The following is a 16,676-nucleotide window of genomic DNA, read 5'->3' as shown; positions in this document are numbered from 1 at the left end:
TTTTTCTAACATGACTAAACTCCCTTTTAAAAAAAAAAGCACAAAATGTCTCCTCATTGGGAGAATGAACGGAAAAAAATAGTGGAATCTTCCGTTACTTATGATTTTTCACGTCATTACAAGTAAAAACAACCCCAAAAAACTCTAAAACCGTGAAATAATTAAATATTTTACATAGGGATGCACCGAATAGCAGGGTTTGGTTTTGGCCAAATCCACGGTCCTGGGTGAACTGAATTCCGACTCCAAATTAGCATTCAGAAGGGATAAATGTTAGGGGGGAAATGGTTTCCCCCCAAGGCGATTTTTGACCCTTCCGGATCCTTATTAGCTAATTAGGTTTCGGTTTGGTATTCGGCTGAATCCATCGGCGTGGATTCGGCCGAACCCCAAAAAACTGGGTTCGTGCATCCCTAAATTTACATCTCCCATTGACTTATTCATGACCTTGCCAGGTTTTAGATGGCCTAGTTTTATACTACAGTATTTCATGGTTTTAACAAATTAACAGATTTATCAAAATGTGAGTTTAGAGCTTAATACATAATAACTCACCCACGTTCCTTTAGGATTTGAAGATGTTAATTTATCAATGGGTGAAAGTTAAGGCCCTAAGGGTTAATGTATTTTTTGCCCTGAACACCCCTGTAAAGAGGGTCATTTTAAAATAGATATAATGAGCTTTGTATAAACAAACCCTTGCCTTCTAAGCTTCAGCCTTTCAGGTTTTGAGATAAAGAACAGCTCTCCTTGTACAGAGAGCCTACCTGTAACTGGTAATTTGTTTTACTACTTACTCCTCTGTAAACAGTGACTCAGCAACATCAAGATGTGTTGGAAGCAGGAAAGGAAGCTAGGAAAGTTGTTAGTGGAAGAATAACAAACTACAGATATTTTTTAATAAAAACAACAGGCAAATGTATGATCAGGACAAGCCTTAAGGTGCCCATACACGGGCCGATTGTAGCTGCTGATATGGGTCCCTTAGACTGATTCGGCAGCTTATCGGCCCGTGTAGGGGCACTACCGACGGGCCTGCCCGGCCAATATCTGGCCTGAAATCGGTCAGATCTCGATCGGCAGGTTAGAAAATCTAGTTGGATCGGGGACCGACTTTTCCTATACACGCCGTTATAATTCAATCGTTTGGCCCCAGGGCCAAACAATCAAATTAGCCTCAATTCACCCGATATCGCCCACCCGTAGGTGGGGAGATCGGGAGATCGCTTGAACTCACGTTGAAAGGTATATTGACTAGGTATATTATCCCATTAACTTGTTTATATGTAGGATTAAAGCACCAATAAATCAAATATTTAAAAGGCTTCAGCATGAAGGTTAATGCCTCAAGGGATACCCTATCTATTAAAAATGTTACTTAGGGGCGGGACTTTGTCAGAGATGGGCGAGGCTAGCAAGGGAGCAATGGAATATCCGAGCAAGGGAGAGCCAATCAAGAATCAGCTCACAAGAAGTAAATCATAAGAAACTTTCTAGAATGTTTCCTTCTTGCCTGCCAAAAATGTAGCCACTGTATTGCCTTCAGAGCTGTTTGCTAAATATAATTGCCCCCATTGTCATATTAACCCCTGCCTTTCAGCATTATCAGTGTGGAAAGATAAAACACGCGGTGATGCTTTCTGGAGATTAATGGCACTCTGTATGAATTCGTAAACAGGCATGGAAATTGATAATCTCCCGCCAATTAACATAGCTTTCTCAGGAAAAAATTCAATTAAGCGCATGCTTAATTAGCAGAGGCTTGCATATGGACAATGGTTTATATCTTCCCCCCGAAGTATGCCGTATGCCAAAGGGTGATATACGGAGATATTCAGATATGGTATTCCTGCCTGCCACAGTAGATGTGCACTAATCCCATGGAACATGTGTATTTTGCATTAACGAGCAAGTACAGGTATGGGATCCCTTATCTGGAAACCCGTTATCCAGAAAGTTCCTATTACGGAAAGGTTACCTCCCATAGACTCCATTATAAGCAAATAATTCCAAGTTTTAAAAATGATTTCCTTTTTCTCTGTAATAATAAAACAGTACCTGTACTTGATCCCAACTAAGATATAATTACCCCTTATTGGGGGCAGAACAGCCCTATTGGGTTTATTTAATGGTTAAATGATTCCCTTTTCTCTGTAATAATAAAACAGTACCTGTACTTGATCCCAACTAAGATATAATTACCCCTTATTGGGGGCAGAACAGCCCTATTGGGTTTATTTAATGGTTAAATGATTCCCTTTTCTCTGTAATAATAAAACCGTACCTGTACTTGATCCCAACTAAGATATAATTACCCCTTATTGGGGGCAGAACAGCCCTATTGGGTTTATTTCATGGTTAAATGATTCCCTTTTCTCTTTAATAATAAAACAGTACCTGTACTTGATCCCAACTAAGATATAATTACCCCTTATTGGGGGCAGAACAGCCCTATTGGGTTTATTTAATGGTTAAATGATTCCCTTTTCTCTGTAATAATAAAACAGTACCTGTACTTGATCCCAACTAAGATATAATTACCCCTTATTGGGGGCAGAATAATCCTATTGGGTTTATTCAATATTTAAATGGTTTTTAGCAGACTTAAGTTATGGAGATCCAAATTACAGAAAGATCCCTTATCTGGAAAACCCCAGGTCCCGAGCATTCTGGATAACAGGTCCCATACCTGTACAATACTTACCCACATATGCAATAAAAGGCACTAAGTTTGCCCAGGGGGCAGTAACCCATGGCAACCATTAAGATGTTTGCTTTTAAACAAGTGACCAGGTCAGTGCAACCTGCTGATTGGCTGCTATAGGTTACTGCTCCTAGGCAAACTTAGAGACTTTTATTACCCCATTAGTGCCTAGTTTGCTGCTATTGAGAGGTAGGGGTCACTAACTCTGAACCCAAGGTGCAGCATTTGTAGCCTAATTCTAGGCAATTCCTTTTCCTGCAAGGTACAAGCCTAATTATGCTGGGAGTTAATGGCAAAGTGTTACTTGGGAGAAACAAAATTGCTTGGGTCACTAAAATACACCTTTATATTCAGAGACACTCTCAGACTTAAAAAGGAAGCATTAAATTGGCTGAAAAACATTTTAGCAAATGCAGACAATTCCCCTTCCTCTATAATTTCTATTAAGGTAAAAGCCTGCGTGTGGGTCTGAAAGCTTCAGCCTTCGCTATTTTCATTGATGTGGAATAAAAACTGAAAAAAACAATTGTTTGTCTATTCTTCTTCCTAAATTAGACAGCAGGATTTCCCATAAGCCACCTGCTCTCCAACCAACATTTCCACCATAGAGCAACAGTTAGAGATGTGGCCTATACCCATTGGGTATAAATGCCAGGCATCGTTTTGTAGGTGGCCCTGACTTGCCCCTGGGCATCTGTCCCCCCCGTCCCCCCTTTACCAAGTGCCAATATTAAGCACCCTTTGCTTATGTACAGGTATGGGATCTGTTATCCGGAAAACCAGTTATCCAGAAAGCTCAGAATTACAGAAAGGCCATCTGCCATAGACTCCATTTTAATCAAATAATTCAAAATTATATATATATATAAGTCCCTGCCAGAAGCACAGTAGGAGGGGGAGAGCCAATCACAGCCCTGCAGTCACACAAGCAAAGACAGGCTTCAGTTCCCTATCAGGTCAGCCTACCTGCTGATTGGTTCCTATCTGATTGGTACAGTGCAGTCTGAGTGCCGCTGGCTCCCCTGCGCATCCAGAGAATCCAGCCAGCAGGAAGTGGAACAGATGGGCGGGACTAGTGGGGTTTTGGTGGAATTTCTCAATAAATCAGTTCAGAACACAACTTTTTTTTAAAGCACAATCCTTCTATATATAGGAGTATAATTCACTGGTACATTCTTAATTTGTATATGATATGTCTCCTTTAAAATCGTGACTTTTTGTCACAAACACAGGATTCGGTGCATCCCTAGTAGATACACATGGGACATTATGTTCAGCTGTTTAAATGCACAATGGGGAATGGAAGTTGGCTATCATCATAGCTACAGAAAGGGACCAAACTTTGTATCTTTAATTATATATGGGGCCATTCCAACATCTACTGGGAGATGCAGCCCTTTAATGCCTCAAGTGCCAACGTTGGCCGTTATTGCATTATATCAACTTATTTTCAAATCAAACCCTATAAAGTTTTAGCAATTAACACTGGCATCCCCCTCCCCGTTCCAATCCCATTTAATGGATGGAACACTTAAAAGCATTCTCAGCTGTTCCCATACGTAGGCTTCTGATTATCCGCTCCCTGATTTGGGAGCACATTTAATAAAGCACCACAAAGGAGCAAGGGTGTGTAAGGGGTAGATATGACCGAGATGAAAAAAAAAAAAAGAAAGAAAGAAAACTGGGACAGCCACTTCTGGTTTCTAATTAAGTCATATATTTAATTATCATAAGTATCACCGTAGCCTGGCAGAGAATTATGTGTCAGGAGGGACTGCGCTGGGAATGGGAATGAGTTAGATCAGCCTCTGGGGCAGGAACATGCGTGGAAAGTACTGACGAGGCAGAGCGCTCAGCAAAGTATAAATTAGAAGCATGAAATGGGCAGAAATAAAATATCCGGCACTAAAAAACTTGTGCTGGAAGTGTCATAAAAGTCACTTCCATGTGCTAAAAACTTTACAGCCACTTAGCGTCGTTACAGCGTCTGCTGTTTGTGAGCTGTAAAACGGAGATTTCCTGTAAAGCGCATTTTATCCCTTTCTCTCTTAGGAAGAAAAGATTTTTATTCCAAATATTCTGCTCTCAAAATGCTGGGATTTGCCTCCGTTCACTTGTATAGTAATAGCCTGGATCTCACCGGTTGTGTTTTGGAGGGATAATCTCCACATCTGTGAGTTCATAGGCAGGATCCAGGCAATTACTAGTTAATGAAGGGGCAGTATTAAACATTAGCTGCCTATTGAGCTGGAAAGGGCAAAGGTGGCAATGCATAGAAATAGCCTTATGGATACGGACAACTGCACACAGTTTTGTACAGGCCAGGAGTAAACTTAGGGGCTGTTCCTGCTGAATTGTGCTTAGTACAGGGGAATCCCTATGCTGCCATAGTTTTATGGTATCTCTCTGTACAGGCTATGAGCAAACTTAGGGGGCTGTTCCTGCTGAATTGTGCTTAGTACAGGGGAATCCCTATGCTGCCATAGTTTTATGGTATCTCTCTGAACAGGCTATGAGCAAACTTAGGGGGCTGTTCCTGCTGAATTGTGCTTAGTACAGGGGAATCCCTATGCTGCCATAGTTTTATGGTATCTCTCTGTACAGGCTATGAGCAAACTTAGGGGGCTGTTCCTGCTGAATTGTGCTTAGTACAGGGGAATCCCTATGCTGCCATAGTTTTATGGTATCTCTCTGTACAGGCTATGAGCAAACTTAGGGGGCTGTTCCTGCTGAATTGTGCTTAGTACAGGGGAATCCCTATGCTGCCATAGTTTTATGGTATCTCTCTGTACAGGCTATGAGCAAACTTAGGGGGCTGTTCCTGCTGAATTGTGCTTAGTACAGGGGAATCCCTATGCTGCCATAGTTTTATGGTATCTCTCTGTACAGGCTATGAGCAAACTTAGGGGGCTGTTCCTGCTGAATTGTGCTTAATACAGGGGAATCCCTAAGCTGCCACCATCCCTATGGAGTACCACTGACACAAGCAGTGAGACTACTTGAGAACAGGGCAGTTCCTGCTGAGTATCTACATTTTGCTTGGAACTTTCTTTCTTCATCAGATGATCAAGTGACTTGGTGGGCATGACTTGGGTAAGAAATGGTAGTAGAGACAGCAGACAGTAAACACTCCCTCTGTGTGTATTTATTAGGACTGGTATAAAGCCCTGTCAAACCTAACTGATACATTTCAGTGTCAGAGGCCACATCTTTTGCTAGGATTCTGGCAGTCTCCCAAACCGTGGCAGCTCTCTGGAAAGAGTGCATTTGCCAAAAAACGACGGGTGCACGCTCACCCATAGCTGAGATGATAAATATTCTCTACTTTCTTTTGTAGCAATATCTCTCTGGTATAGAATATACTTACTGTGCAATCTGTAGCAAAGGTTACACCTTATACGTAGCCACCATTTAACATTTTACAGTAAAGTACCGTGACTTTGGCACTGGGCACTGGACATAATACACATGTGGTTCAATTTAAGCCCTACATTTTTTTCCCCTAAACATTATAAGAATTCCTTAATATCGGAAGTAGAAGTTACCATATCCCAGCCAGAGAGTCTGTTGAAGGATCGGCACATCAATGAAGGTAGGTGGTGGAATAAATATAGCTATATACATAAACCATTTTTTAGTAGTATGTGCTATTGGGTAATCCTAAATAGAAAATTGCCATTTCCCGGCCCTGGGATTCAGAAGAATGAAGATGGCTGCTTTTGAATGGCTGCCCCCATGGCTACACAGCAGGGTTTTTATATAAACTCTAGTAATGTTTCTGAAGCAAACACACCAGTTTTACCAGTGCAGGGCAGCAGTACATTATAGTTTAATTTCCCAGCTAGCCCGGGCTATTTAAAAGCTGGAAAGAGGCAGAAGATTATTTTAAACTCCCCTAAAATGACTCTGTACAGCTCCCAGAAAAATGCACCTATTTCCCTAAATTTATTCTTATTACAAGAAGCTGAACTGCAGCTCTTTTAACAACATCCTAGTCTAGAGTGAAGCTCCGCCCCTTTTGCTTTCTGAGCACTCCCATCTCTGACTATGAAGACCTCAAAAAGGTGCCTACTGGGCATGCTCACTGCCTCTGCTCCAATTAAAATCAATCAGGCATGCGCAGTACGCACCTCTTTGAGGTCTTCCTAGTCGGAGAGAGAAGAAATTTTTAGAAAGCAAAAGGAGGCGGAGTTTCATGCTAGACAAGGAAATCAGTAAAAGAGCTGCAATTGAACTGGCTGTAATAGCTAAATTAAATCAATCTGGATGCAGGAAGAAATGTACTTTATTCTAGGGGCTGTACAGAGTAATTTTAGAGTTTACTTATTCTTTAACATTTTGAAAAAAATGCATATCTGAAAACTGGTTACAATTAAAAATGTTATACTTCCCCTATAGTAGCCTCAGCTTGTGTAGTACAACCTATATCTGCCCAGGAATAGCTATGAAATATGACCCCATCCACAGACACCTACCTGAGACTGTAGGTCCTGGCAGGGGGTTGGCGTTTTTTCTTCTTCGTTTGATGTCGCCGATAAACAGAGATCCTAAATGGACGCTCGTTTGTCTGAAAGTAATTAACAAAAGACACCAGTCAACAAAGAGGGGGAAAAAAAAAAAAACGTCGGGCGAATATATGTCCCGTATAATCTGATCTTAAATCAAAAGCTTCCCGCGGAAGATGGGACTGTATAATAAAGCCACCAATCTTGTTTATATCGAAACATAATTATGTTTGTTGACAAGCGCTCAGCGTATAAACGCGCCGTCATAAATTGTTACGGGAATGAATAATATAAAAGGAATGCTTTTTAATTTTCGGACCTGGCAATCTTCCTACCACCGTGGAATGAAAAAAAAAAAAAAGGAAGGGAAAGAAAGTGTTGTGACAGGTAAATAGCTAGGATTAATTACGGAAAGAGATCACAATATTGTTTGTGGGTTATCAATTGGATACTAATGCCTTACTGTCACATCGACATTTATTACAGATATAGCGCCATCCATATATTTGAAGGTAATCTGCAAAAGGAAATGATTTTCTATGGGAAGCAATATAAAGTACAATTATCGCTAATTGCTATAAGCACCTTGTTCCCTCACCCTCATTTAGTTTTTAATTTAATGAAGAACTACAAAGTGATAGCCAGCCCCTGCTAGTGACTCAGCGACTGCCAATGAACTGCCTGCCATCCAGCACGGATACGGATGCAGACCTTATAAGCTTGTTGTAGTCAACATCTAGGCCACCCCTTAGGAAAGAACGCTGCCAAATTACAATATTATGGAGCTGGATGCCCACTGGTGTTTTTAGGTTTCAGGGTGATACCCACAGCTTGGGGCATGGCTATGAGTGTAATAGGAAGTAGTCAAGATACACCCCAAATACCCCCATGTAGGCCCAGACTGGCAATCTGTAGGTCCTGGCAAATGCCAGAGGGGCTGCTGTAAGATGCCATAGAACGTTAATATTTATTGGGCCTTGGGTCTCTGTGTACTTGGAATACTAGGGTCTAATTTGAATCCCAGTCCAGTCCTGCCTCCATGGTGGGTTGATGTTTCTGACATTGCTTCCACTAGATAGAGTAAATGCTCATTTTGGGTTCTCCTGCAAGGAAAGAACTTATGTGGAACTGACAAAAACGTCATGGGTAACTGGCCTCCTTAAAGGCCCAAGGGGGTCCATGCATAGGAACTGACATAGGCAAATAACACTGTACACAGGCTTCATGGTAGCAATTGTTTATCTCTTTTGGCGCTAAGGAGAAGCTACTGAAGTTACTTCCATACAGGGAGAAGATCAAGTCCATATGAGCCTCACCAGATATTCAATTTAGCCTTACAAGTGTATCTGGTCTTAGTCTGACAAACACTACATTAAAAAACAGATTAATGTTTGGTAACAACGAAGCTATTTCACAAACATAAATGCTGAATTGCACAAGTCAAGTTGCCCCTAACAACCAATCATATTGTTCCACTTCTAATTTGCAGCAGACTGACCAAAACTACTTGTGTAATTGCCCCAGTGCTAGGTAGAAAGATACAGAGGGTGAATGCTTTAGTAGAAAAACTATAGAACCCACTTAGGCAACCTCTGGCCTTTCCTTTTTGGCAGTCCAAAAACTGAATACACCATATCAGCTGGCAGGTAGCTATGAGTTGGTTAACCCAAAACCTGCAAGTTTAAGATCTGAGTTGGTCTCACCATGTTGGTGTGATCACAAAAGCTGCAAGACAGCGGCTCTTCTTTCTGCGGCGCCTGCGAAGGTTCGGCATGGACTCCAGAATACTCACAAACTTCTATCGATGCACCATTGAGAGTATTCTGTCCGGCTGTATCACCACCTGGTATGGCAGCTGTAATGCCTTGGACCGCAAAGCTCTGCAGAGGGTGGTGAGATCAGCAGAGCGCATCACCAGGACTGAACTGCCGGCCATGCAGGACCTGTACAGACAGCGCTGTAGGAGGAAGATGCAGCGGATCCTCTCTGACCCCAGCCACAGACTTTTCACGCTCCTACCATCAGGTAGGCGGTACAGGAGCATCCAGACCCGCACCAGCAGATACAGAGACAGTTTCTACCCACAAGCCATCAGGCTTCTGAACTGCTGACATTCTACCCAAACCAACACACACTCCCCATAACTACTGGACTCTTCACAGTGTCACTTTAAGCAAAGCCACTTTAAATCCTCACTGCACATTTTCAAATATTGCATTGCATTTTATTATTGTAAATACTTGTACCTTTATTGCACACTTTTATTATATTTAATATTTGTATTTTTTTGTTTTTTTGTTTTGTTTGTCTATGTAAAGTTGGGAGGAACACGGGTCAAAAAAATTTCATTACAGTAATGATGCTTCATTGTTATTTGTATATGACAATAAACTTGAAACTTAAAGAAATTGAGTCCCAGGTGTAGGTTTGGGTTGGTGACAGGTCAAACTTCATGAAGGATTCCTTTCCCATTGATAATATACTGCTGATGACCCATCCAGTATGTTAGCTGTTTCCAGCCATATATAAGTCAGAGGGTCAGGCATAAAGTAGAAGAGGACTTCAGGCTATGTTGGGGGGTAGCAGGCTTGGGTTAGGTGTAAAAACTTCTCATTACTACTATAGCAAAATGTAGGAGCGCACGCCTTCTATTATAATAAACAATGGAGGTGCAAGAACACTGGAGAAAACCCATTTAGTGACTCAAAAAAAAAAAAATCCAAGAAAGCAAAAAAATCAAGTAAAAAAAAAAAAAAAAAAAAAAAAAAGAAATTTTGCTCATTACTACTGTCAGGGGTGGACAGATGGACAAAAGCCAGCATAAAGTCAGTTAAAACTGAAAACGTAATTATAGGCAACACTGGAGAACACGTTGGCACATAAATTAGTGTTTACTTGTACATGTATGCCAGTAAATGCTCCCAGAACTTATATCTCTAACCAAGATCAAAAAACCCTGCCCTGCTCCATTTAGGCCAGAGAAGTATTCAGAGGCATCTTCCATATGAGTTAAACCAAAATATTGTTCCTTTGCTCTTCTAAAGACTGCTGGGTGTTGTAGTGTAGCAGCACATGTGGGCCACAGGCGTTATTAAAACCATAGAAAAAGATGCCCGACTCACCAAATGGATACATACAGTTAAATTCTCAAAATTCTATCCTACTTTACCCAGATACACATGGCTGGTGTTTTACATTCCGACAGCTCAGCGTCTGATCTCTTAATAATGTTCTCTTTGTCTAGAGAAGAGCTGGCACACACTCGCCTCATATCATTTGCCCTTCACCTGAAATTGTTAATGTTGTACACTGTTTAAGGACACCAAATTATCAGTCCGACAATTGGCTTTCTTCTCATTTGTCTCCTTTCATTAGGGCTTAACTGCTACGTGGCTTTGTGGTATTTTGGGGGACTGTGGCTTCATCCGTCAAAATGAAAATCATTTGCCTAAAAGAAGAGAATTCTTGCTCGGTACTCACGTTACAATCTGCTTGCCTGAAACACGAGCAGCGATCCTCAGGTGGATAATTAGATTTGCCGTGATAACTTAACTATGCCTAAGCTGCCATTGCAGGCATGCTAGAATCCTAAACCAGGTAGCGCCCGGAATGGATAATTAAGACTGTGACTCTCCAGCTGCAGCTGAAATACAATTCCCATCATCCCCAGAAGGCATTCAGTTGACGAGTCAGTGTTGAGTCTGCCTCCGCCGGAACCACAATTTAATTAACCCTCTTGGAAGGATATTCCAAAAACTGTATCCAGAAGCCTCCCACAATTCTTGATAATTTTGTTGCTTGGTGTCCCCACATTGCCCTTGGCAGCTATCTTTATATTTGATGACAAAAAACTCTGTAAGATCTCCAGACATACAGAGGGAACAAGCACGTCGCAAAGAAATATTACACCAATTCAATAAAAGGTTGTATCATGTTTCACTGTGCTGATCCAAAGGCAATATTATTATTGCAACCTTGATATGAACTAAGGGAGGCCCTGATCAAAGGTAAAGCCTCCTACTTCTCTCCTACCCTGCTGTCTAATATATCTCACGCTAATCACTCTCATCAATATCTAGTAAGGTTAAAGTTATCTACTACACTTGTACTTCTCCCCCTGTCAATGCTCAAAAGTTTAACCAAAACACCCCAAGCCTGCAACTAAATAAATCTAGACTTAAGGTTCACTATTCTTTCTTATGAAACACTAAAAATTCCGGCCAATTGTTTACTTGTTCTCTACTCCGGGCATTTCGTGCCATAAGGTTAGGCTCCCACTTTTCTTGGAAACCGTTATGTTTGCAAGATCCACCTTATCACGCTTGAGATAAGGCACTCTAAATATTAGTGAAACACAGAATTCTTCCAGCAAGTCCTTTGAGGTAGGGTTGACAGAATATTAGAGCCAAAGCATCTCGGAGAAAGAACAATAAAGGCCAAACACAGCACTGACTGCTGGAACAGAAAAAGATATCCAAGGGAAGCACACAGTAAACACCTTGAGCTTCTAGGACTCTAATTATCATTTTCTGGTCTGCACTGTTTGAACTTTCCTGTGCTTTCTTCAAAAACCTATTTGTTCAACTCCAGATCACCAAGGATGATCTCTCTTGGAAGCACTGTGGTTTCCTACATTAGTGCTTGGGTATGGCTTCTACTTGGATGATTGAAGTTATCCAACCAGATTGAATTCTTAAGGAAAAAACTGTAGCCCAATGGACTGGATTTGACTGGTTGCTTAGACATTTACTTGTGATTTTCATTTAATTTGATAAACATAAACAGGGATGTAATTCCCTAATTAAGTTGAATTACACCCTACAACTCTTGCATTAGGAATAATAGGTGATGAAGGAACCATGCAACCTTGAACAGAATGCATTGACTAAAGAGCATGCAAGTGGCTCAGAATCGTGTTGCAAATGGCAATAAGCACAAGTCCTAACCAGCATAATCATTAAGAGATTCCCACCATTATGCACCCTTTCATGAACACTCTTCTTGTCCTGTTTCATTTGTATTGCACGGTTATCTTGACTTCTGGCTCTATACAAATGAAAATAATTGCTTATACTCATGTGAGGTTTTATACTCTTGACAACTTTTAAGCCTCCCCAACATCCCCATTCATTGAGGAAAACAAACCAATGGGTAGAATAAAAATAGAAACAAATAAATCAGCCAATTGAGCCCAAAGACCTATGTTCTAAGAGAAAGAGCCTGGAATCCCTGAGTAATTCTACTAGGAATTGATTAGCTGCTAGGCTGCATTGAGATATCTAGATTATTGATCAGTCAGATTATAGTAATAAGACTGACCTAAAAAGCTGAATCCTTTAGGCGCACGCTAAAGAAATATCAGTAATAACATTAAGTAAAGGCCGCTTGGTTATTGTTGTCACCCCTCATGGAGAACACAGCAGTTACTTTTTAATTTAAAATCAATGTATGTCTAAAAAGCAGCTTTGTTCCATCGTAATAAATGTACCATTTGCCTTTGCGGCACACATTTTGATCAGAATCCAAGGTGAGAAATGTGTCATCTTTGTTGCTTATACAGAGGTTTTGTCCGCGGAAACCAGACCTAATAATAATAAACCCACCTACCAGTCCACTATACTTGGAAGATATCCTATATGGTCCTTTAGCTGCCAGAAACAGCAAGCCTCAGCCCAGTGATACAGAAGTTAAAGAAAAAGAGTAGCACCAAGGAGGTGATAGTTGGACCACCATGATGTGAACTTTCTGCTTCAATTCCTCCTTTTGGCTTTTTTTCTCATAGCTTCTCTGTTCCTACTTTTCTACTACATCTCTGCTCTTTTTCTTCCTCACACCACCCTTCTTCTCGTCCCAGCATACCTGTGACTCACCAGGACACAGAGGAGGGTTATTAGTTTTGGAATTCCTGCCTACATAGTACAGGTATGGGGCCTGTTATCCAGAATGTTTAGGACCCAAAAGGATTGTTTTGCCTCCAATAAGGATGAATGAAATATTAGTTAGTTACAAAGAAAACAGAAATCAATTTTAAAATGTTGAATTATTTGATTAAAATGGACTATGGAAGATGGCCTACCCATAATTAGGAGCTTTCTGGATAACAGGTTTCCAGATAACTAATCAATACCTGTACAAGGTCTTGCATCACTAACAGGAAGGAGAAAGCACAGATCTGTTCAAGAGGTAGCCAATCTGTGTGTACTAGTGTACAAAAGACCTATCCAAACCTGACAAGCATTAATCACACTATTATGGTTGGCAATTAATCATGGAACAAGATGGAATAAGTTCATATAAAAAGCAACAATGGAACTCTAAAAACTTTGGCTAGAACAAGTTGGCAATTAAAAATACAGAGTTGTGCTGTCATTAGTAGGGGTGCAAATAAGAGTAAATGCAATGGGTCCCCACCCATGGCATAGATCTTGGGGGCAGGAAGAGTATAGGACAGTAGACACAGCAATGCAAGAGCAGGCAATGCAAGAGCAGGATAACGGCAAACATTTTAGATCTAAAGCTGGCCATACAAGCAATGATAACGTATGAAACCTCATTTCGCACAATATTCGGTGCATGTATAGTGGCTCGACGAGGTGACTGATATCGCAAAAGGCTGTGGATATCAGTGGACTCCAGGATCGGCCGGGTTAAAAGATTTTGATCAGGCGCCGTTGGAGGCACCCGAGCAAAATCAACATTCAGGGCTGAATCGGCAAAAGGAGGTAGAATTTCTATTGTTTCTACCTCCATATCTGACGGTTCAGCCCTGAATATCAGTGGAGGTTGGGGACGAAATTTCAAAAATTGCTACGTGTATGGCCACCTTATCTTGGGCAGCCTGTGGCCCTTTAGGCCAATTCTCATCACCCAGGTCCATAAACTGTTCTATTGCAAATCTGTTTTTGCTCTGGGCCTCGCCATAACTAAAGACAGGCCACATGAGAGGACAAGGCGAGACAGTGGCATACGTGGTCCAGACTCATTACAACCACCTAGCCTAAAAACCTGGCATGGAAAGGGATGTCGACAGGCACCAGAGCAAATAGTGTCAAGTGAAATCACTTTAAACGTTAAAAAAAGAAGAAGATAAAAGGAGCTTGTTGTCCTTTTCTAACGTATCTGAGTGCACAGTGGAAGCTGCCCTCTGGAAAGGAACTTTTTCTAAGCAGATAGAGACAGGCTCAGGGAACAAGCAGATGTGACTATGGTCCCTGGCGTTTGGCAAGAACGCTCATTGTCAATAAGAAAAATATAAGCACGGACAGGGCATCAGCTGCACAACAGCGGAGCGGGCCTGAGAGTGTCAGAATGGCAGTAAAGGAGCTGGCAGCGGCAAGGAGAAAGGTTACGGGAGCCAGAGTGACGTGAACCTGCGCCGGGTAGCCAAGAATTGGCCTGTTAATTATAGCTTTAAGTATTCCCAAGCACAGTTCATCAATTTAACTCACCTAGCGAGGATTTATCATTAACAGAAATATGTGTAAGAGCGTTTTGCAGAGAAGCAATCGCCGAGTTAACAAATAATTGTCTGCTGGGTTTTTATTTTTTTTACTTCTTCTTCTCTCTCCTAATTTAATGTATGTGCTGTGCAGTCCGTGCACGTAAGGCTGAGATGATTCCTGTAATATTTCCCATATTGTAAAAGCATAGCAACAGTGTATCCGGCATCAGACGAGGAGGAGTCTGGCTGAAATTCAGCTGGAGCGATCGCTTAAATCATTTAACCCCTGCACTGATGGCCGTTCCTCAAATTACTCACATGAAGTGGAGCCAACATCGCTTCCTGCCCCGCTGCATGGAACTAGTTGTTTACTAGCTGATAATAGCAATTACTGCTTGAATTACTTTAACAACACATGGGAAACTTTAGTTACTGTCATAGGGCTTCTGTGCAAATCCAGATGTAAAGCAGCCGTATGATAATAATCCACCAATCACAGTACCAGAACTTGCAAGGTCCATGGCAATTTGCTGTACTGGTAACCAGTGATGCGCTGGACCCCAAACCCCGACCCTAACCCGCCCACTCCCAGCCGGAACCCTACCCAACCTGGCTAATCCCCTCTATTTATAGCCCTGCGCCCGACCTGCCCACCGCTGGCGTCACAATCAATATTGGTGGCAAAACAATTGGTTGGGTTTATTTAATGTTAAAATGATTTTTGGCAGACTTATGGTATGGTAATCCAAATAACAGAAAGGATCCCTTATCCAGAAAACCCCAGGTCCCAAGCATTCTGGATAATAGATCATTTGTACAAAATTGTATCATCATTTATAACAAGTACAAAGCACTGTATATGCCTTGGGCTACTTTACACATTAACTGAATGCCACTCACCTGACCTTCTATAGCAACAAGCACAGAAAATAGCTAATGTACACTGACAGAGAGATTGATAACTATAGCCCATGCCCTAACGTATAGGAAAGATTAAAAAAAAAATATATAATAATAATAATAATAATAATAAATATATATATATATATATATATATATATATATATATACATATACATATATATATATATATATATATATATATATATACATATATATACATACATATACACACACACCTTCAGGCTGGGCCCCCTTAGCTCATAACAAGGTTACAGATATATAGAAACATTGGGGTAACAGTCACCCTGATAGTTCCAGGGGTACCCAGGGCACAAATAAGCACTCACCCCAAATCCCCCCCTAACTGGCCTTCAGGCTGGGCCCCCTTAGCCCATAACAAGGTTACAGATATATAGAAACATTGGGGTAACAGTCACCCTGCTATAGTTCCAGGGGTACCCAGGGCACAAATAAGCACTCACCCCAAATCCCCCCCTAACTGGCCTTCAGGCTGGGCCCCCTTAGCCCATAACAAGGTTACAGATATATAGAAACATTGGGGTAACAGTCACCCTGCTATAGTTCCAGGGGTACCCAGGGCACAAATAAGCACTCACCCCAAATCCCCCCCTAACTGGCCTTCAGGCTGGGCCCCCTTAGCCCATAACAAGGTTACAGATATATAGAAACGGTGGGGTAACAGACACCCTGCTATAGTTCCAGGGGTAACCAATTCTGCATCAGATTGGCAGATGCCAAGAGAATATGACACTGAAGAGTGTGAATTACAGGGATGTCTTGGGTGGGGGAAAGGCTTGTTTAGAAGGATTAGGAATGGATTCAGAGTAATTCCAGTCCTTCAAAAAGAGATGGAGTTCATCTGAATCTTGAAAAAATTATGCATCTTCTGAAAAAGTAAAAGTAAATAAATTGGTGGAAATGTGGAGCAAACAGTTCTAAGCTTAACTTTCCCTTTAGAAAACAGAGCATTGCATTGTCCATAATAACAGTCCAGTAGTAGCCATGAAAGCTTACTTGGTATCCTGCTAAAGCGAACGTGGTGACATGAGATGAATATGCAGGGTGATGGATCCGGTCCCAACTACTGTCTGCCTTTGCCATG

At 41.4% G+C, this 16,676-nt stretch overlaps 1 protein-coding gene across 4 annotated transcripts in view; it reads right to left on the bottom strand.

The window, feature by feature from the left end:
• Positions 1 to 16,676, bottom strand: part of gpatch2 (G-patch domain containing 2) — an 86,337-nt gene that overhangs the window by 13,750 nt on the left and 55,911 nt on the right. For all 4 annotated transcript variants that reach the window (XM_002936022.5, XM_004914788.4, XM_018094111.2 and 1 more), the window contains exon 9: positions 7,180 to 7,271. In XM_002936022.5, the coding sequence (XP_002936068.3) occupies positions 7,180 to 7,271 (92 nt within the window). The remainder of the gene's footprint in view (positions 1 to 7,179; positions 7,272 to 16,676) is intronic.

This window comes from Xenopus tropicalis, chromosome 5, assembly GCF_000004195.4.
Source record: "Xenopus tropicalis strain Nigerian chromosome 5, UCB_Xtro_10.0, whole genome shotgun sequence".
NCBI classification, from domain to species: Eukaryota; Metazoa; Chordata; class Amphibia; order Anura; family Pipidae; genus Xenopus; species Xenopus tropicalis.
The sequence above is the reverse complement of the archived record's forward strand: the minus strand, read 5'-3'. Positions and strand labels throughout refer to the sequence as shown.